The 21,751-nt window shown below is 43.4% G+C and overlaps 1 protein-coding gene and 1 pseudogene across 4 annotated transcripts in view; both read left to right on the forward strand.

Moving 5' to 3' along the window:
- Window positions 1-21,751, forward strand: part of MICALL2 (MICAL like 2) — a 74,964-nt gene that overhangs the window by 46,929 nt on the left and 6,284 nt on the right. For all 4 annotated transcript variants that reach the window (XM_043979436.1, XM_043979439.1, XM_043979437.1 and 1 more), the window contains 9 exons: window positions 27-268; window positions 4,116-4,209; window positions 6,602-6,687; window positions 12,823-12,960; window positions 13,680-13,744; window positions 14,424-14,547; window positions 15,490-15,580; window positions 16,066-16,139; window positions 17,780-17,894. In XM_043979436.1, coding sequence (XP_043835371.1) covers window positions 27-268; window positions 4,116-4,209; window positions 6,602-6,687; window positions 12,823-12,960; window positions 13,680-13,744; window positions 14,424-14,547; window positions 15,490-15,580; window positions 16,066-16,139; window positions 17,780-17,894 — 1,029 coding nt within the window. The remainder of the gene's footprint in view (window positions 1-26; window positions 269-4,115; window positions 4,210-6,601; window positions 6,688-12,822; window positions 12,961-13,679; window positions 13,745-14,423; window positions 14,548-15,489; window positions 15,581-16,065; window positions 16,140-17,779; window positions 17,895-21,751) is intronic.
- On the forward strand, window positions 18,568-20,794 carry LOC122737319 (annotated as a pseudogene).

Raw genomic sequence — 21,751 nt, forward strand, 5'->3', positions numbered from 1 at the left:
TCTCTGTGTCTTATTGCTTCCACCAGGTCATCTCCTACCCCTTCCCGTGCTCTGACCCCAGATCCTAAAACTGAGGGGCCGAGAGGGACGGCCAAGACAAAGCCAGAGACTGCATCTTCCCTGTCTGGCATAGTGACGGAGTTCTCATCCAAGGGCAAAGTTTCTGCATCAGCATCACCCCAAAGAGCAAGGAAGAGCCCCTCCTTTTCCCGTCCAGGCAACGAGATCATAAACGCCAGACCAAAGCCAGACACCTTAGTGGTAAATGGTGAGGCTCCCCGCTGCCCTCCCCTCCCTCTTTTATTAGGCTGCTCTGAAGTATTATTCTCTTTCACAATATGATTTGCCTTCATTTATTCTTCTGCTTTGAAATATTACTGTAGGGTCCCCCAGTCTCTGATTGCTAGGGCCCCGCTCCTGTCAGCACAAACACTCCCTAAAGGCACAAGGGTGATTCAGAGGACGTTCTTCCGGGGCATAGCTTTCACTGGCCCTGGGCCACAGATGGACCATCTCCCTCAAGGGGAGAAGCACAGGCATGAATAAACACTGCCCCCACCACAGGGACCTACCCACCACCACTCATCCTGTTGAGCCAACAGAAGGGCAAGCAGCAAAGCCTGTGGGCCCACAAACAAGGAATATGTCCAGGGGCTATCCAGTCACCCCCACAAGCCTCACCTGGCCCCTTCCTTCATTGATGTACCCATAGAACTTCTCTGTACACTCAAGATTAATCAATCAATTGGTCGGTCAATCAACAGGCATTTATTAAATACCTACTGTGTGCCAGTTACTAGGAATACAAAGACAAAAAAATGAAACAGTCTCTGTTCTCCAGGATTTACTGTGCCAGCAGGGGATATAACATATACATGTAGAAGCATATGCAGAATATATGCAGACTCCTTGTAGAGACATCTTGAGTTCAAATCTGGCCTCAGACACTTAGTAGCTGTGTGACTCTGGTCAAGTCACTTAACCCTGTTTACCTCAGTTTCCTCCTCTGTAAAATGATCTGGAGAAGGAAATGGCAAACCACTCCAGTATCTTCCCCAAGAAAACCCCAGATGGAGTCAGGAAGAGTTGGACAAGACTGAAATGACTGAATGACAACAAATACAAAGTAACTAGGGAAGGAGTTTACTAGTGGTGGGGGATGGGGGGAATTAGGAAAGGTTTCATATGAAAAGCATATCTTGTTTTTGTTTTTGTTTTTGGTGAGGCAGTTGGTGTTAAGTGACTTGCCTAGGGTCATACAGCTAGTAAGTGTCAAGTGTCTGAGGCCATATTTGAACACAGGTCCTCCTGAATCCAGGGCCGGTGCTTTATCCACTGCGTCACCTAGCTGCCCCTAAAAGGCATATCTTGAAGGAAGTGAAGGATTCTTTTAGGATGGTGATAGAGAGTCCGAAGAGGAGACATTGCCCATTGTCCATTGGCGAAAAGATGAGGGCCTGAACTATGATGGCAATAGTGAGAGCTGAGAAGAAGGAGCTGATGTAATCCATGTTGAAGAGGTTGTCAGCCAGTGTGGGCTGTTGATTGGACATGATGAGTGATGAAGAATGAAAAGTCAGATGGCTTGAGGATGACAGCCTAAATGTTAATGAAGTTAGGAAGTAGCAGGGGGAGAGATAATAATAATAATAATAATTGTTATTATTATAGCTTGCATTTACATAGTGCTTTAAAGTCAACAAAATGCTTTATGAATGTTATTTCATTTGGTCCTTACAATATCCCTGGCTATTATTATCCTCATTTTACAAATGAAGAAACTGAGGTAGAAGGTTAAGTGGCACACAACTAGTGAGAGTCCAAGGTAGGATTTGAACTCAGATCTTCCTGGCTCTAAGTCCTGCACTCTATTAGCTGCCTCAGAAAAAGAGATAATTTTAGTTTTAGATCTGCTGAATTGGAGGTAATGGTAGCACATCCAGGTAGAGATGAGTCATCGTGGACTATTCATCAAGAACAACTCATACTAACCTCATTTCCTTTTCGACAGGGTATGTTTTCATTGTGTTGTATACCATTAGACTACTTCCCGGTATCCCCTTTCTCCATATTATTATGCCAGTGTCAGAATTTATTTCCTCCTTAACTTACCAAGTTAGCACAGGCTACTGTGGGCTACTTGAGAGAAGGGACTTCTTTTGCCTCTTTAAAAATAAAATTTCTGGGCTTAGGATGGTCCCTGGCATTTACTAAATGCTAACTGACTGACTGAGGTGTGCTCAGAATGGTATTTAGCTAGCTACGGGCACAAAGCAGAGTGCTCTATGAGCCTCCTATCCTGCCTTTGCACAGATGACTTGGCAGAAGGGTGCCACAGTGGATAAAGTATAGCTAGTCACCTATGTGATATGATTTGAAGGACTCCTGGCAGGCCCCCTTTCCTCCCTGAATATCTTTCCCATTTGCCTGTCATGATTGCCTAAAATTCCACCATTAGCTATTATTCTGTTGATCTATGTAAAGGACTTTGCACACCTTGAAGAGCTAAATGGGGGTTCCCCAAATTTTTAGTGCAGTGGAAAGCTTTAAAAGCTTAGAGATGCACTGAGATTTTGGGGGTACCCCATATAAATGCTAGCTATTCTTAATCTTCTCCTGGAGGTCCCTGTTAAAATGCAAATATTCCATGTTTTTGTTGTTCAGTTGTGTCTGACTCTTTGTGACCTCCCCCCCTTTTTTTTTTTGTCGGGGCAATGGGGGTTAAGTGACTTGCCCAAGGTCACACAGCTAGTAAGTATCAAGTGTCTGAGGCTGGATTTGTACTCAGGTACTCCTGAATCCAGGGCCGGTGCTTTATCCACTGTGCCACCTAGCTGCCCCCTCCCCTTTTTGGGGTTTTCTTGGCAAAGATACAGGAGTGCTTTGCCATTTTCTTCTCCAGCTCATTTTACAGATGAGGAAACTGAGGCAAATGGGCTAATTGACTTGCCTAGGGTCACACAGTTAGTCAGTGTCTGAGGCCAGATTTGAACTCAGAAGGATGAGTCTTCTTGACTCCAGGCCTGGTGCTCTGTGCCACTTAGCTGCTCCCAAATATCCCATGGGAGATGCCTTTATGAGTCACTTAACACTTGAACTTAAATATTAATTTATTAGTTTAGGTAGCAAGGTCCTGAGGGTTTGAGAAACCAGATAGGTTGGTTTTGATCTTGGGGGGAGAGGGGGGGGGAGGGCACTGCTAGTGGGAATTCTGGGAAACAGGTAAATAGGAGGGTCTAAGGGAAGAGGAAGGTGGGGAAGGAGGAGATGGGAGCATATTGAAGGTGTGACCTAGGGCTGGTAAACACCCTCTTCTTCTAAGCCAGTATTTTCCCCTTTAACTGGATTACACCTGGCTGGTGTTTGGAAAGCCCCTCACAGTTATAGCAAGCAGTCTGAGATAGAGATGTAGATGTGACTACCTAGAGAGGCCATTCTGGACTAGACATCTAGTGATCTGGGTTCTTGTCCTAGCTCTGCTGAGGACTCACTGTGAAACCCTTGGGCAAGTCTTTTTATCTCTCTGTGCTTCAGTTTCTTTAGTTGTAAGATGAGAGGTTGTACTGTATATGCAGCATCTTTGGATTTGGACAAGTGGATAGAGTGCTGGAACCTGGAGTCAGGAGGACCTGCATTCAAACCTGGCCTCAGACACTTACTAGCCCAGTGACCTTGGGCAAGTCACTTAACCCCTGTTTGCCTCATTTTCCTTATCTGTAAAATGGGAATAAGAATAGCACCATCCCCCAGGGTTGTTGTGAGGATCAAATAATCGAAAAGCACAGTCTCTGGCTTATAGTAAGTGCTGTATAAATGTTAGCTTATTCTTATTCTTTGCTTCTTTTTACCAGGGAGAACAAGGCAGTTCCAGAAAATCAAAGGATATTAGAAATATGAGGGGTCTTAGGGAGCAGCTAGTGCAGCCTCTCAGTTTACAGAGAAGGAAACAGGCTCAGAAGGGCAACTTGAGTTCTATAAAGTGGAGCTGGACTGGTCATGAGCTACTACCGTGGGGTTCTCCAAAGTCCTGAACCAAGAACCCTTCCCACAGTAGGCATTGGGTAGGCCAAGTACTTGGCCCTACCAAGTATTTTATCTGGTGTTCTTGCTTCTAGGTCAGGGTTCCAGCCCTACTGCTGACCCACTCAATGGTCCTGCAAGTTGGCGGTCCAGACTAAAGCCTGTGGAGAAAATATCTTCAGCGGACAGGTGAGTAACTCAGGGGCACATGAAGCCTGTACTAAGTGCCAGGGACAGAAACTCAAAAGTACCACATGACAAAGTGCATGTGTGAATATTAGCACATGTTTACTTGTGTATGGATGCATAACAGTCTACTTTTTAGTATTTTCTGGAAATGGGCAGGCATATATGTTTGTGTATGGATGTGTGCCCATGCATGTGGGCTATAATTCCATCCATGCAAAGTTAGTGAACACAGTCATATACATGTTTATGTATAGTGATTTGCTCATCCAACACACAGGTACATATTGGCATGCACCTATACTTAGGTAGACACATATATAGCATGTGTTCTGATATGCACAAGATACAGTTTATTCAATACTAATGGTGTGCAAGATGCACACAACTCTGTGCACACTCAGAGGTTAACTGTGTGTCTGTCTATAGACTTATGTTTGGTCACATACTTGTGTTTACCTGTGTATATGTATATAGCTACCTTCCCATACTTTATCTTTGTATATTTGTGTATGCATGTCTGAGCTGAATAGACAAAGAGGTTTGGGGTCTATAGGTGTGAGGGCCTAAAATTCTAAATGTGTTGTCTAGAAAAATCTAATGTGTGGTCACCTTAAATTAGAAGCTTTAGCACCAGTCTTTGGGCATTAAGCATTTACTAAAGCATACCAGGTATTCACGTGGAGTTCAGAAAGTTAAGAAAAGGCCTATCTAGCCTAGAGTTCCAGCCTGGTCTTGTTCTTCTTCAAGTCTTCCGCCAGGAACCTGCTTCAATCACCAACTCCCTCAAACTGAGTATGGAAGCTTTTTTATAGGTCTGGAGCAGAGGAGGTCCTTACACACTGCTTCAAGTTGATTGGTAGGCATCATCCAAATCTATTGGTTCACTGGACTTGAAGGTGGTCTCCAGTTGAGTTCAAAGACCTTAGCTTCTGAGAACAATTCCTCCTTAAGGGCCAGCCAGGTGTGATTACAATCTAGTTAATCTGAAGTGGGCTAATCAGCAGTCAATCACTCTCACTATTCAATCAGTTTAGATTAATCTCCAGGTGGGCCTTTGAGTATCTGCCAAAATCCCATTATTTTATCACATAGGGCATATGTTGTTGTTGTTGTTGTTGTTTTTTTTTTAACGGGGCAATGGGGTTAAGTGACTTGCCCAGGGTCACACAGCCAGTAAGTGTCAAGTGTCTGAGGCTAGATTTGAACTCAGGAACTCCTGAATCCAGGGCCAGTGCTTTATCCACTGCGCCACCTAGCCGCCCCAAGGGCATATGTTTTTGCTGGGTGTGGGCTTGGCATAGAAATCTGTAGGAGAAGGATCAGTAGGCCCAGCTTAGGGAAGTCTGCACGGAGGCTTGTGTGTGTATATGTGTGCTTGTGTGCATGTGTGCATGTGTGTGCGTGCGCCCGTGTATATGTGTATGTAAGGAATGGAGGGGAAAAGGAGAATGAATAGAGGAAGAAAAACACAGCTCTAGGATATAGAGCAAAGTTCTTTTCCTTTGGGTAAGGAACAGATCTGATAGAGTGTGGGGAGCCAACTTGGCATCTAGGTGGCAGAGTGGATGGAGTGTGGGGACTTGGAGTTAGGAAGACTCAGATACTTCTTAGCTGTGTGACTTGGGCAAGTCATTTAACTTTCAGACCCAGTTTCCTCATGTAAAGTAGGATGATAATAGCACCTACCTCCTAGGGTTGTAGTCTGGAAAAAATAAGCTAAAAATGCGTGTATATATATATGTGTGTGTGTGTGTTTGTGTGTGTATGCGTGTATATATGTATATATACATATATATGAGTATGTGTATACACACATGCACACACACATATATACATGCATATTATATACATATACGTAATTGATGTTAAGTGATTGGCAAAACTACTTAAGCTTTTCAAATGCTCAAAGCATTACATTATTATTATCAATATTAATAGTAATAATTGGACCAGGGGCTGCTTCAGGCTGCTTCACTTTAGGAATACCTAGTATATTATACAAAATTCCAAACTTACAAAGCAAATGAATCAGGGGGATGATCATTCGTGTTTAAAAAAAAAACAGCCAACAAAACGATTCTTCATTTTACCCAGGATTCATCTCCTGTACTTTAAGCAGCAGATTCGTGGTACATTTGCAACATAATTGAATTAGAAAATTTGAATTTGCAAACAGTGGTTTGGGAATGGGTCTATTGATAAGTGAGGGGAATCCCTCTTAACGTGGGAGGATCAGGGCTGTGTGTGTGTGTGTGTGTGTGTGAGAGAGAGAGAGAAAGAGAAAGAGAGAGCGCGAGTGAGCATATGAGAGAATGAGAATAATGGGAGAAGGGGAGAGGGGGGAGGAACACATATCCCTTCTTTCCTACTCTCATCTCATCTCATCCCATAGGGTTCCAGAGCCAAAGGAAAAGGCAGCTCCAGTAGAGACCAAGGGGCTGGCCATTCCCAAGAAGCCTTTGGAGAATTCCTCAGCAGGTATGTGAAACACCTTGAGTCTAACCCTGAAGGACAGAACCCCCACTTCAGCCAGCACCTTTCCCAATAATAACCAGGGCCCAGGGGCAGTTAGGTGGCACAGTGGATAAAACATCGGCCCTGGATTCAGGAGGACCTGAGTTCAAATTTGACCTCAGACACTTGACACTTACTAGCTGTGTGACCCTGGACAAGTCACTTAACCCTCATTGCCCCGGCCAAAAATAAATAAATAAACAAATAAATAAACAAACAAACAAACAAACAAACAAATAAATAAATAAATAGATAAATAAATAAATGAATGAATGAATGAATGAATGAATAACTAACTAACTAACTAACCAGGGCCCACTCCCTTGCCCCATAGATAAATATCCTAAGTGTTTTCCCTTTAATCAGAAGGGGAAAGAATGGCTGTGGGCATCATCTCCACAAGTACTGTTTTCCTTCCAGGCATGGCTGGGGCCAGGACAGGCTTTGGCAGTCATGGGTATTATCATTTAGTCTGTCATTGTTGGGGTCCAAGATACAGAAGTTCCTTTAGCATCTTCTGGAAGGGAGTGTGGAAGGATGCTATTTCTTTTGTCCTCTTCTCCAATAGTTTGGGCCAATGCTCGCTGTTGACCCTGCTAACAATCTGTGGCCTGCCATAGGCATATTCACTTCCTTGCTTAAAATCAGTTTTTCATCCCCTTTGTCTAGCCTATAAAACCCTTTCAGCTGTGTGGTGAAGTGATGTAATGGATGGAGCAATGGCCAGGACTCGGGAAGACCTGAGTTCAAACCTGGATTAGAAATTTACTGTCTGTGTTCCTGGGCAAGTCATTTAACCCTGTTTGCCTTATTTTCCTCATTTTTAAAATGGGAATAATAATAGTACCTGCCTCCCTGGATTGTTTTGAGGATCAAATGAGCTGATAAATATAAACCGCTTAGCACAGTGCCTGACATATAGTAGGTGCTATATAACTATTATTATTATTATAATACAAGGTTGTTGTTGTTTGTCCTTTGTTTTTGAAGAGGACCATGACATAGGGAGATGATGTCATGACTTGCACTGAATTGAATTGAAACTTTTTTTTTTTGGTAGGGCAATGAGGGTTAAGTGACTTGCCCAGGGTCATACAGTCAAGTGTCTGAGGCCTGATTTGAATTCAGGTCCTCCTGAATCCAGGGCCAGTGCTTTATCCATTGCGCCATCTAGCTGACCCTGAATTGGATTTAAGTAAGGCAGGGTTATGTAAGGTCACCAACCTCACTCTATCCTCCAGAGCCATCTCGGTCCAGTGGCAAGATATATATCAGGACGACTGGAGATAGCCCTGGATATTTAAGGCAATTGGGGTTAAGTGACTTGCTCAGGGTCACACAGCTAGTAAGTGTCTGTGGTGAGATTTGAACTGAGGTCATACAAGATAGTTTGGTAGGGAAAGGACTAGAGAAGGAAAGGTATTTTTAAACCTTAAGGAATTGGCTATAAAGATCATAGAATAATAAATTCATTGCTAAAAGGAGCTCTAGAGACCATGTTCAATGCCTACATTTCACACATGTGGAAACTGGGGCCCAGAGAGTTAAGTGACATATCCAAGGTCATACTGAATATCTCACAAAGCTGTGTCATCCATCCGAGGTGGGAGGGACTGGGTGGAAAAGTGTGGATGACCCAGGGCAAACCTATTCCCTCTGTTGGAAAAACTCCAGTTTGTATAGCTTAACAAAGATTTGTTAAGTGCCTTCTTTCTATAACAACTCAGTGGTGGGGGGCAGCTAGGTGGTGCAGTGGATAAAGCACTGGCCCTGGATTCAGGAGGACCTGAGTTCAAATCCGGCCTCAGACACTTGATACTTACTAGCTGTGTGACCCTGGGCAAGTCACTTAAACCCCATTGCCCCACAAAAAAACAAAAAGAAAAACAAAACAAAAAAACAAAAAAACACCCAAACAACTCAGTGGCAAGCCAGTGAGTAAATATTACTTGAAATGGTCTGGCTTGGAGAAAAGTCTCTGGCTCCGGGCAGCGTATTCTCTTACAGGGCCCTGTTTGACACAGGCCTTTCCTTAAGTTGGTTTGTCTCTAAGCTTGTGTTTTATTCTGTCTGTCATGGGGGAGGTTGGAGGAAGCCCTGAGAACTGAGGTGGGCCCTGGCTTGTGAGTAGTGGCTTATGTTACAGGAGTCTTAGGTTCTTTCTTAGTTTTGAAAAACTCAAGTGTGACTAAAGGGAAAAGGTGTTTTCTGGAAGGAATAAGAGCTGATTTTTGTGCATAAGTGGGTATATACTCCCTAATTAGAATATTTGTTTTGTTCTCTAATGTCACTGACTGTGTTTTCATTGCTACATGTCCTTGTGCGAATGAGGTTTATTTGTGTGTGTCATATGTGTGTGTTGGAGACATGGAGTCTTTCCATGTGTAGTTTTTAGAATTTGAATAAATAAAACAAATATTTTCATGAAAATAGCCAAATAGGAATTAACATTCAACAATGAGTGCTTAAAAATTCAAATAATTTATTAGAAATGTTAACAATTAAGCAACAATCCTAAAAAAGTCTTAGTGTAGTTTTAAGCCATTAACAGCTTGAATTCATTTAAATGTAAATAATTATTAATCAAGTTTCCTTGTTTATATTTTTTGTTCAGTCACTTTTCAGTCATGTCCTACTCTTCCTGACCCCATTTAGGGTTTTCTTGGCAAAGATACTGGAGCGGTTTGCCATTTCCTTCTCCAGTTCATTTTATAGATGAGGAAACGGAGGCAAACAGGGTGAAGTGACTTACCCAGGATCACACAACAAGTAAATGTCTGAGGCTGGTTTTAAACTCAGTCTTCTAGACTCCAGGCTCTCACTGGGTCACTTAGCTGCCTTTATTTATACAGGATGTCCCCAAAATTTTCTTGTGTTTGTAAGAGCTTGAATAGTTTTAATAGCTTAAAATGACACTAAGACTTTTAGGATACCCTGTATGAGCCAAGAAATTTGCTTAATAATTATTTACATTTCAATGAATTTAAATGCATCATGTATCATGAAACTTTTCTAGTTATTCCAAGTTTCTATCAAGATTCTTTGTCCAGTCATTCTCATTTATTTTTTTCAAGGGAGCATAGATTTAGAGCTTCAAGAGACCTCGGAGGCTATCTCTTGTCTAACCCCCTCATTTTACAAAATTGGAAAATGAAGGCCAAGGGAAGTAAAATGATTTTTCCCTTGGTTGAATAGGTAGTAAGTAGAGGTCCATGAACCCAAGTCCTCTGACTTTAAAGCTAGTTCCTTTTCCTCTGTACCTTTTATTCTGAGATCATCATTATCATAAACTCCATTCTTTTGATTTTACTTTTTCTTCCACTTTGTATTATTTCTTTGAAGTCTTTTTTTTTTTTGGGCGGAGCAATGGGGGTTAAGTGACTTGCCCAGGGTCACACAGCTAGTATTTGTCAAGTGTCTGAGGATGGATTTGAACTCAGGTACTCCTGAATCCAGGGCTGGCGCTTTAACCACTGTACCATCTAGCTGCTCCCTTTGAAGTCTTTCCTAAATTCTCTTTGTCATATTTTCTCATCTTTCCATTATATTAGTATACCACAATTTATCGGACCTTTCCCCTCTTTCTAGACATGTAGGTTGTTTCTCGTTTTGTTTGTTTGGTCTTTTTTGTTTTGCAATTACATATAATGCTGCTATGAAAATATTTGAGCAGATGATTTTTGAAAAGAAATGTCGTCCATTTATAGTTCCAACCCTCTGCGTGTATTTTTCTGTTTTTTTCAGTTCGTTCCTTTCTCTGTCTCTGCAGCCTTATGTGTTTCAGAATATGTATGTTTATGTGTGTGTATCTTTAGGTACTATGGGCTCCTTGGTGTATGCATGTTTTTCAGTGCCTAAATCCTTGTGTTCTCATGTATGTTCACGCATATTTCTGTGTGTGGTGTGCTTTTCATTTGAAGCCTTCCTTAATGAAGTCATGCAGAGAAGTATGGGAGGTTCGTGGCTGGGACTGACATTTCTGCTTTGCATCTTTCCCCATTTTCTTTCCCTCTGATTAGTTTTCTTTTTTTTTTTTTTTTTGTCAGATCCTTCTGACTCCAGGGCCAGTGCTCTATCTAATGCGCCACCTAGCTGCCCCTGATTAGTTTTCTTTTTAGGGATCTTACCCACTTCTTTATCTAGTCTGGGCTTTCAGGCCTAGCTTTGATGACTGGAGAAAGAAACAGCATGATCCTAAATTAAGATATGGAAGAAACATTTAGAGGAGATGGGTTGACCTTCCAGTAGAAGATGAGCCTTAGTATTTGGGGTAGTAGAAGTTGTCTTTTGGGAGCTGCCACAGGTTTTTGGCAGTATTCCTTTCTTCTAGGCACCTAGGTGGTGCCATAGTGCACAGAACGCTGGGCCTGGAGTCAGGAAGACTCATCTTCCTAAGTTTAAATCTGACCTCAGACACCTACTAGCTGTGTGACCCTGGACAAGTCACTTAACGTCATCTGCCTCAGTTTCCTCATCTGTAAAATGAGTTGGAGCAGGAAATGGCAAACCACTGTAGTATCTTTGCCAAGAAAACCCTAAAATGGGGTCACAAAGAATTGGACATGACTGAAACTGACCAAAGAAGTTGACTTTGGGGAGCTGCCACAGATTTTATGGCAATCTTCCTTTCTCCTAGTTCTGCTTCTTAAATATGAGAACATTCTAAGTTCCCTGAGAGGAAGCATGGTATGGTAGAGAGAGTGTTTGTTTTGGAGCAGACTGCCTGGATTTGAGTGACAGCTCCAACATAATTGTGTGATCAGGCAAGTCATTTCACATTAGAGGTAATGTGGCTTTGGGGATAGAATGTTGGGACTTGAGTACAGGTGGATAAAACACCAGGCTTGGAGTCAGGAAGACCCAAGTTCAAATCCAGCCTCAGATACTAGCTGTGTGACCCTGGACAAGTCACTTAACAGTGCCTGCCTCAGTTGCCTCATCTGTAAAATGGGGATAATAACAGCATCCACCTCCCAGGGATGTTGTGAGGATCAAATGAGATAATAACTTTTTTTTTTTGGGGCAGGGCAATGAGGGCTAAGTGACTTGCCCAGGGTCACACAGCTACTTAAGTGTCAAGTGTCTGAGGCCGAATTTGAACTCAAGTCCTCCTGAATCCAAGGGCAGTGCTTTATCTACTGCATCATCTAGCTGCCCCCATGAGATAATAATTATAAAGCAATTAGCATAGTACCTGGCACACAGTAAGTGCTATGTAAATATTGGCTATTGTTATTATCAGAGTCAGGAAGACCTGGGATTTTTAAACCATAAAGTGATACAGAGATCGAAGCTGTTATTATTTATCTGTTTATTCATGTATTTAGTCATTTATCTATCTATATATTCAATTATTTATTTATTCATTCATTCAGCTATTTACTTACTTATTTCATTCATTCATTCTGTCATGTCTTTCTCCTTCCCAGCCTCTCCCCTTCCCAGCTTTGAGCACTGGCTTAGTTACTTTGGCCCCAGTTTAATCTCCTTGAGTATTTATATTCCTAGGGTAATTGGATCATTGATCTAATTGATCATTGGGAGAGACTTTGGAGACCATCTGCTTCAGCTTTCTTATTTTGCAGATGAAGAAACTGAGGACCAGAGAGATTAAGGGACTTGACTATGGTCACACAAGTAGTCAGTGTCAGGGCTGAGATCCAAACTCTGTTCTCATGACTGATTTTTGCAGCAAAGTTCTCATGTCTGCTGGCTCACTTAGGGGTGTGCCATTCATCCCTAGAGAGGCTTAGGTGAGAATGTAGATGCAAACCCATCCCTACAACTAAAAAAAAAATCTATTCAGTGCAACAAACATAAATCTTGGGGTTCAGAGGTTTTTTTTTTTTTTTTTACAACTTCACTCCTAGGGATCTGTGGTTTAGGTTTGGGGTGGGTTGGTGATTAGAACTAAGAGAACAAGGTAAAAAAATAAATGTGTGGTTGGGGAATGAAGGAAGATGAATTCTGGTGTGCATGTGGATTAAGATTTGCTTTAGAAATCAGGGCTGAGGATGATATGGCCCTAAATAGAACTGTAAGTTCGCCTGGCCCTCATCATCCCTGTCTGTCTGTCTCTTCCTTCTGACCCCTATATAGCTTCAACTGCTTTGCCAGAGGGCCGGAAGAAACTCTCTATACCTTCCAACCTGGATATTTCTGACACCTGGATGAAATCTGAGCAGAAGTGGGAAGAGCCCATCCCTCCAGAGAAGCCCAGTCGGCTCAACAAGCCAGGTCAGCCTGGGGCTTTCCCTGCCCGTGGTGGGGGTCCAAGCCACTTCAGACTGCTTCCACCCTTCCTCCTCCCATTCCGCTGCCTCAATCTTCTTTTTTTTCTTAGTGAGGCAATTGGGGTTAAGTGACTTGCCCAGGGTCACACAGCTAGTAAGTGTTAAGTGTCTGAGGCCGGATTTGAACTCAGGTCCTCCTGACTCCAGGGCCGGTGCTCTATCCACTGTGCCACCTAGCTGCCCCTGCCTCAATATTGTTAATGCTTTTCCTTCCTTCTCCCCTCGGTTTCCCCTCAAGAGAAATAGCCCAAAGATTAAGGGAAAGCTTCATCAGGCATTTAGTATTTGTAGACCTGAAAACCTTGTGACATTCGTGTGGTATCTTTGTGGTCCTGTTTGCTCACCAAGAGGGCTCTGACCCTACAGAGAACGTTAGAGATTGCAGTCGGGACCTGAGGGGTTGGCTGAGTAAATAAGTGGTTAAGGGAAGGGGGGATGTGAATGAATGTGACACAGGCTACAAGGGGGCTATTTGTACCCTGTGAGTTTTGGAGGATCTTCACCAGGAGTTGAAGGGAGCCAGCGAATCCAGATGTAGATAAGGAGGGAGAGAATTCCAGGCATGGGGGACGGTCAATGAAATACCCAGCACCAGGAGTTGGAGTATTAAGAGCCCAAGTCTCACTTTATTGAAAATTTTGGTGGGTTTTGCTTCCTTTTCAGAAAAGCCCTACAACCCAATAAGCTTCTCCATCTCTTCAAAGAAGGAGGTGACATCTCCAGTCAAGGTGTGTTTGAAAAGAGAAATAGTTAGCAAGAGATTCGCAGGCTGGAAGAGATGGGGGGGAGTGGGTGAAGGTGGGGGCAGGGAAGATGATCATGAAGGGCAAATAGAAGGAACTGTCATTATAGGGAAAGGATTGGGCCTGTAATTATTATTATTTTTTTCATATTGGGAATGGGGGTAGCTAGGTGGCGTGGTGGATAGAGCCCCGGCCCTGGATTCAGGAGGACCTGAGTTCAAATTCAGCCTCAGACATTTGACACTTATTAGCTGTGTGACCCTGGGCAAGTCACTTACCCCAACTGCCTCACAAAAAACAAATTAGATCCTCATATTGGGAATGAGGGGAAGGCTCACAGTAGGTACTTATATGACAAATTAAATTGCATCCCTCCACACTTTGTATTACTCAAGAGATGAGTGATTACTGGAAGTGGGAGCAGGCAATGGTCAGAGGATCATAGATTTAAAACTGGAAAGCGCTTTATGGGTTGTCAGGTCCAACTCCTCATTTTGTAGATGGGTAAAATGAGGCCTAGGGAGATGAAGTGACTTTCCCTGGAACATTCCACTAGCGAGTATCAGAAGCAGGATCTGAGCCAAGCTCTTCCTGCCTCCAAGTCTAATTCTACTCTGCCATCTCTCGCGTCATCACCTTCCTCCTCTCTCTTTCTGCCTCTTAGCTCCACCCTGACTATGTGTCGGAGGAAGAGATCCAAAAGAAGATCCAGGACATTGAGAGAGAGCTGGACTCTCTAGAACTGAAAGGCATAGACCTAGAGAGGAAGCTCCGGGAAGCTGAAGGGGGTAAGTCAGCAGGAGGGCCCCAGGTTCCGGTGGGAAGAGCGTGGGGTCAGGGATGGGCTCCTGCCTGGTATGTTTCCTTGGCTACAGTTACCGGCCAGCTACCCCTGCCTGCTGGGACGGGGACTAGCCCAGCCCCTCCTCCCATGAGGAGGAACTGAGAAGGGAGGCCCCGTTCTTCAATATGACCTGGCATTCTGACCCATACCTTCTCTGAGTTCCCCTTGTTCTGACTTGTGACCCAGGCCTTGGGGTCTAATTTCTGAATCTTTTTGGGATAACTCTGTGGTTTGGGGGGTAGGGGGGGCGAGGCTTGGTTCTCTAGGCATTTTTTTTTTTTTGGTGAGGCAATTGGGGTTAAGTGACTTGCCCAGGGTCACACAGCTAAGTGTTAAGTGTCTGAGGTCGGATTTGAACTCAGGTCCTCCTGAATCCAGGGCCAGTGTTCTATCCACTGCACCACCAAGATGCCCCTCTAGGCATTTTTGCTTCGTCTCCTGATTCCCTATCCCCACCCTTGCCTTGGACCTTGAAACTGACCCCCTGCGCGCTTCAGTCTCTGGCCTCATTCTCCATTTCAGGTTTCATCTTCCAGTGCTCAACCCGTTTGGGGGCAGGGAGGGGCTTCTGCTGTTCAGAAGCTTTAAAGGACCCCCAGATGAGATGCTTTAACTGGGAGGTCTGTGCTGCATTAGCTGTGGCCTCCCCCAAGGCAGGGACCCCCAAAGCTGGGGTTTTGGGTATCTGCTCTTAGTTAGGTGTGCAGAAGAGCAGTCTTCATTGAGGTTCACCCTATTTGAGGCAACGGTGGACAGGGAACAGTGGAAGCATTGGGTGCCTCAGCTGCACACAGTTCCTGGTGGGTCCGGCCTGGTCACCTTTGGCATTCAGGGTGCCCCAGCTGTGTTGGTCTAAGACTACCTGTCCTCCCTTCTTGTCATCTAGATGACTCTGAAGATGCCCTCATGGTAGAGTGGTTCAAACTCATCCATGAGAAACAGCTGCTACTGAGGCAGGAGTCAGAGCTGATGTACAAGTGAGTATGACCCGAATCCTTGAAATCTCCGCCCCACCCCATGGCTTCTGTGAGCTGGGGGCAGGGCACATCACTCTGTGCTTGCTCCTTTATGCCCTTGGGATTGGAGATTGAGCAGGGGACTTCTCCCACCCCAGATTCTTCTTCTGAAGGAGAGAGCTAGAGCTGGGCTGCTATTGGGGAAGACTTTTTTTTTCTTTTTGGGCAGGGCAATGAGGGTTAAGTGGCTTGCCCAGGGTCACACAGCTAGTAAGTGTCAAGTGTCTGAGGCTGGTCTTGAACTCAGGTCCTCCTGAATCCAGGGCTGGTGCTTTATCCACTGCGCCACCTCGTTGCCCCAGGGGAAGACATTTTTTAACAGGGAGAGAACAGTATCCCCATGTGACCTTAGCCCTGAGTTGGGTGGCAAAGGTGAGGCCCACCCAGGTCACTTTGAGCCTATGGAATTCCACTATGGAATCTGTTTCTGTGCTGGATTTCCCCAGGGCCAAAGAGCAGCGTCTGGAGGAGATGCAGTTTGATATTGAAGGTGAACTTCGCCGCTTGGTGGAAAAACCAGGTAAGTAGGTGACCAGGCCCTTTAGCCTCCCCCCTGCCCCATGTAGTAAAAGGCAGAAGGATACCTGCTCCCACTGTCAAATGTTGGAATCATTGCTGGCAGGATCCTCTTAGAATCATATAGGTGTGTAATAATGCGCATACACTCAGATCCATTGAAGTGCTGGTTAGTTTTGCTGAACCTCTCTCTTCTTTTTTTAAAAAATCTTTTTTTTTGGTTACAAGGCATGGTTCTCTCACTAGGTGAAGGAGGAGGGATCTCTAGAAGGAAAGGTGATGTAAAAACAAGACTGCAATACATTGAATAAACAAAAAAGAATTTTTTTTTTAAAAAGGACAATTCCAGAATTCAGAGAATCAGAGAATATTAGAGCTGGGATGAAATTGAAGACTCACAACATCTTAGAGTCTTGGAAGGAAGCTAAAAGCCATCTAATCCCCTCTCAATCTTAATAGTATTTTATTTGTTTCCAGTTACATGTAAAGATAATTTTCAGCATTCGTTTTCATAAGATTTTGAGTTCCAAATTTTTCTCCCTCCCTCCGCTCCTCACTCCCCAAGACAGAAAGCAATCTGATATAGGTTATGTGTGAATCATCACATTAAACATATTTCCATACTATAATCCCCTCTCAAATGAACAGGAGACTGGTCTCCAGCATCCACTAAGAAGTGGTTATCCAGGGTCTCCCTGAAGACCTCTAGTGAGGGAGAACCCAGTACCACTAGGTGTGGCATGTTTCACTCTGGATAGTTCTAAATTTTAAGAATTTCTTCCTTATATGGAGCCCAAGTCTGTCCCCATACAACCTCTACTCATTGCTACTAGCACTATTTTTGAGGAGCCAAACAAGTCTGATTCCTTTTAGCCTTTGATGTACTTGAAGATAGCTATCCCATCACCCTCATGTGTTCTCTAGGTTACCCCAGTTCCTGCTTATGGCCTTTGGAGTCTTCTCACCATAGCATTTTTTTGTTTTTGTTTTTGTTTTTTTGGGTTTTTTTGCAGGGCAATGGGGGTTAAGTGACTTGCTCAGGGTCACACAGCTAGTAAGTGTCAATTGTCTGAGGCCGGATTTGAACTCAGGTACTCCTGAATCCAGGGCTGGTGCTTTATCCACTGGGCCACCTAGCCGCCCCAGTCACCATAGCATTTGAATCATAAAATTGAAAGCTGGAAGGGACTTTGAACGGTCTATCCCAAAGCCCTTATTTTGAGGAAATTGAGGCTCAGAGAGATGAAGCAACTTGTCTAAAGTCACACAGCTTAACCACTCATCCTGCGCTTTTCCCTCTACATCATTCTGAGATCTCTGTCACTTAGTTGAAAGCATTTAAAATACCCTCAGCTCCTGAGTCAAGGAAGGAGTCTTAATCTTGTCAGCCATAGAGGTTGAATTAGATGGCCTGTGGGGTCCCTACCAGATCCTCAGATTATATATGATTCTGTGTTTTTGGGAAGGCTGTTTTGTCATGGACTCCCAGTTACTTGACATCCATGCTGTCATCAGAGAGAAGAAGAGGTGCTGCCACCTGCAGGAGAAATAGGGACTAACCACTTAATGAGGAATATCTCTGCTCACTTTGAGCGACTCAGAACAGGCAGGGCAGGCTAAGCCATTATGCTTTTAAACCTGCAGAGTCATTGAAGACACCAAGGGAGAAGAAAAGGGAGCAGGAGCTTCTGGATCAGTATGTGAATTTGGTGAATGACCGCAGTGACATCGTGGACTGTCTGGATGAGGATCGTATCAGGTTAGGATGGGGAGGGTGAGCTGGATGATGGGAGGTATCAGGAATGAAAAGGGGAGAATGGGACAATCCAGTGGAGGTGAGCGACTTACCTCAGCCCCGGTGAGGGACCTGAAACGGGGCAGGAGGCAAGGACAGGAGTTGGAATGAACTCAGAAAGAAAGTATTCTGTTCCTGCCTGGGACAGAAAACAAGGATACTCTGAACCTTTCCAAAGTTATTTATGGTTGTGGTTTCATTCATCCCTTCAAGCTCCCTTAGCTCCAATAAAGAATGTGGCAACTCGAACAATTATTCATATCTCACAGGTGGGGAAACCACAGTTCAGAGAGGGTGAGCTTCTAGTTGAGCTCCATTATTTGAGCCAAGAGAGTTTCCTTTTTATGAGGTTGGGAGTGGGGAGTCTACTCTGGGTGATTAAGGGCTGTAGGGGAAATGGGAACTTAACCTGACATTTTTAGCATCTTGGGTGCTACAGTGGATAGAGGGTTGAGCCTGGAGTTAGGAAGACTCATCTTCTTGAGTTCAAATGTGGCCTCAGACACTTCCTATCTGTGTGGCCCTGGTCAAGTCACTTAACCTTGTTTGCTTCAGTTTCCTCATCTGTAAAAGTGAGCTGGAGGCTTTTTCTCTTCTGCCGCTTTCGAGTTTGCACTTGGTTCCCTCAGCTTCCGACATGCAGAACAATGCCGGCGAGTTTGTGGACCTGTACATGCTGCGGAAATGCTCTGTGAGCAACAGGATCATCGGGCCAAGGACCACATGTCCATCCAGATGAACGTGACTGAGGTTGACAAGGTCACAGGCAGATTCAATGGCCAATTTAAAACTTATGCAATTTGTGGAGCAATTCATAGAATGGGAGAATCTGATGACTCTATTCTCTGGCTGACAAAAAATGATGGTATTCTTTCAAAGAATTTCTTATTGAAGAAATCTTGTGGAATATGTCTTAATAAATCAGAAAAACAAACAAAAAAAAATGAGCTGGAGAAGGAAATGGCAAATCACTCTAGTATCTTTCCAAAGAAAACCCCAAATGGGGTCACGAAGTGATGGACACAACTGAAACAACTGAACAACAACAACAACACCCAGGGGTCATCCCAAGCATGTTGGCACAGCCTGGAATGAGCATTACCACTGGACCTATCCCTTCAGGGAAGGTGCTTGATTCTAGTTTAATTCAGTTCATCAACAAATATTTAAGTGCTGCTTGGATGTGCAGGGCCCTGAAGATATTGACATCATTGCTTCAAGAATTTGAGATGCTATCTTCCGTTTTCCCTCCACTGAAGCAGATTGTAATCTCTTTAGAATTTAGTCTCTGAGAAGTGCTGGCACTAAAGGATCTATTACCCGGTTTCCAAGCTGGTGATGAATTTGGTTTTTTGGTTTTGTTGTTGTTGTTGTTGTTTGTTTGTTTGTTTTTGCGGGGCAATGGGGGTTAAGTGACTTGCCCAGGGTCACACAGCTAGTAAGTATCAAGTGTCTGAGGCTGGATCTGAACTCAGGTACTCCTGAATTCAGGGCCAGTGCTTTACCCACTGCTCCACCTAGCTGCCCCTCTGGTGATGAATTTGGAAGGGCTGGTCACCTAAAAGACAGCAGCCCCTCAGCCCAGGAGGCAGAGCTGGTATTCCACAATGATAGGTCCTATGAGATCCTTGGATCACCTTCACAATTCAGTGAGGTCTCATGGTAGGACTTAGGGTAGAGGAGATGCCAAGACCCTGCAAAACACACATATCCAATGACATAGCCCCAAACTCAAGAGGGTCCCATTCTAATAATTTTATTTTTAGGAGGAGATAAAATATTACAAAACTACTGGATAGCGCATATAAAATACAGAACAGAGCAAGAACAGTATTGATTAGGGGCTAGATTGTATAGGATAAGGGCTAAATTGTGCTATATTAGCTAACAACATTTATATAGCATTAGTAAAGTTTTTTTTCTTTTAAAAAATTATTTTATTTTTAATTCATGGAATAAAACAAGCATTTCCATAACATAGTCTAATAAAAATGATTGCACATGAAAGCAAAAAGCTATTATGCACAACTTGCTATTCTATTTACATATATAATAACTTTTTATATATAAAATTCATATATAATAAATTAATTTTTTCTCCCTTTTTTTCTTCCCTCCCCCCCAAGATGGCTACCATTAGACACAAATAGATGTATATATGTGAAATTATTCTATACATACTTCTGTTTACCAGACTTTCTATTTATATGACTTTAAATAGGTAAGTCATTTTGACGATTATAAAAACCCAAATTAACTACAAAAGACACATGAAGAAAGATGCAATCTGCATCCAGAGAAAGAACTGATAAATAGAAGTATGTATAGCATACTAAAGTTTGCAAAGAAGAGGTGGAGAGGCAAGATCATAGATATAGAGCTGAAAGGCATGTTAGAGGCTACCTTGTCCAATGTTCTCATTTTACAGATGAGGAAACTGAGGCCTGAGAAGATTAAGTGACTCGAGTAAGTTTACAAAGGTTTTAAGTGTCAGGAAAGGGAGAAGGGAACAAGCATTGATTAGGTACCTACTATTTGCCAGGCACTGTGCTAAGCACTTTACAGATATAACCTCATTTGAGGTAGTTGCTATTATTTATAATATAACATAACATAACACAATATAACATAACACAATATAATATAATATATTTATAACATAATCCCATTAAACAGTTGAGGAACCTGAGGTAGACAGGGTAACTGACTTGTCCTGGTTCTCAAAGCTAGTAAGTGTCTGGGGCTGGATCTGAATGTAGGTCTTCCTGAATGTTAGAGGTGATGTTTGAAGCTGTCTCCTCTGACTGTCAGTGGTCTTTCCACTATTCCGTGCTGCCCCCTCTTATCGACATTATTTCATCTGATCCTTATAAAATCCCCGTGAAGCAAATACTACATTCAATATTCCCATTATACAGATGAAACTGAGGCTCAGAGATTAATTGACTTGCCCATGGTAACAAAACAAAGTGTAAGAAGTGAAGTGAAATTTAAACCTTGTTTTCCTTAGAATACATTATGACATGCAGGTGAATGAGAAATTTTAAAACCTTGCCCCATTAATGTGTGTGTATATCTATCTCTATCTCTGTCTTTCTGTCTCTCCTTATCCATATCCATACCCATATCCATATCTATATATCTATATCCAGGAGCCTTTGTATGCCTTTGAGCAGGTGACTGACATGAAGGAAGCTAGAGCTGTACTGAATGCAGTGTGCTAGATAGTCTAGAAGCATCAAGCCAGTTTAGAGGCTTTTGCAAGAATAATAATTCAGCTTCAGGGAAATAAGAGCCAGGAGCAAACTGCAAATAATGGAGAGGAAGGGATGCAGCTGGCAGGTGCTGAGAAAGAAGGAAGGATGGGGCTTTGTGACTGATTGGTTATGAGGGGGAGAAAGGAACCACACTGATAGACTTCTAGACCTCTAGTTTTGGTAACTGGGGTAATGGCAGAATCAGACCCACTGACAGACTATGGGAAAGGGATTGAGAAAAACTCCACTTGTTTGAAGTAGTCAGGCCAGTCTGGGGTTGGGGGCGGGGAGGTGTGTGGACACGAAATCATTCTTCTGGGTAGATTATCTAGTTGTTCTTAGCCCCTTCCCCAGCCCCCCACCCCTTTCCCCTCTGTGTGAGGAAAGACTTTCCGGGTCTCTTTGTAAGATAGGAAGCCCTGCTTTTGCTGGATTCTCCTTCCTTGTCTCCCGGGAAAGGGGAGGGGGGAATCTGGGGTGAGAGGTTAATTTGGTGAGATTTTTTTCTTCTGGTTTTAATATTTCTCCATAGACTCCTTTAAAAACATAGTCAGCTAATATATC

The sequence above is a fragment of the Dromiciops gliroides genome, chromosome 1 (assembly GCF_019393635.1).
Source record: "Dromiciops gliroides isolate mDroGli1 chromosome 1, mDroGli1.pri, whole genome shotgun sequence".
Lineage (NCBI taxonomy): Eukaryota > Metazoa > Chordata > Mammalia > Microbiotheria > Microbiotheriidae > Dromiciops > Dromiciops gliroides.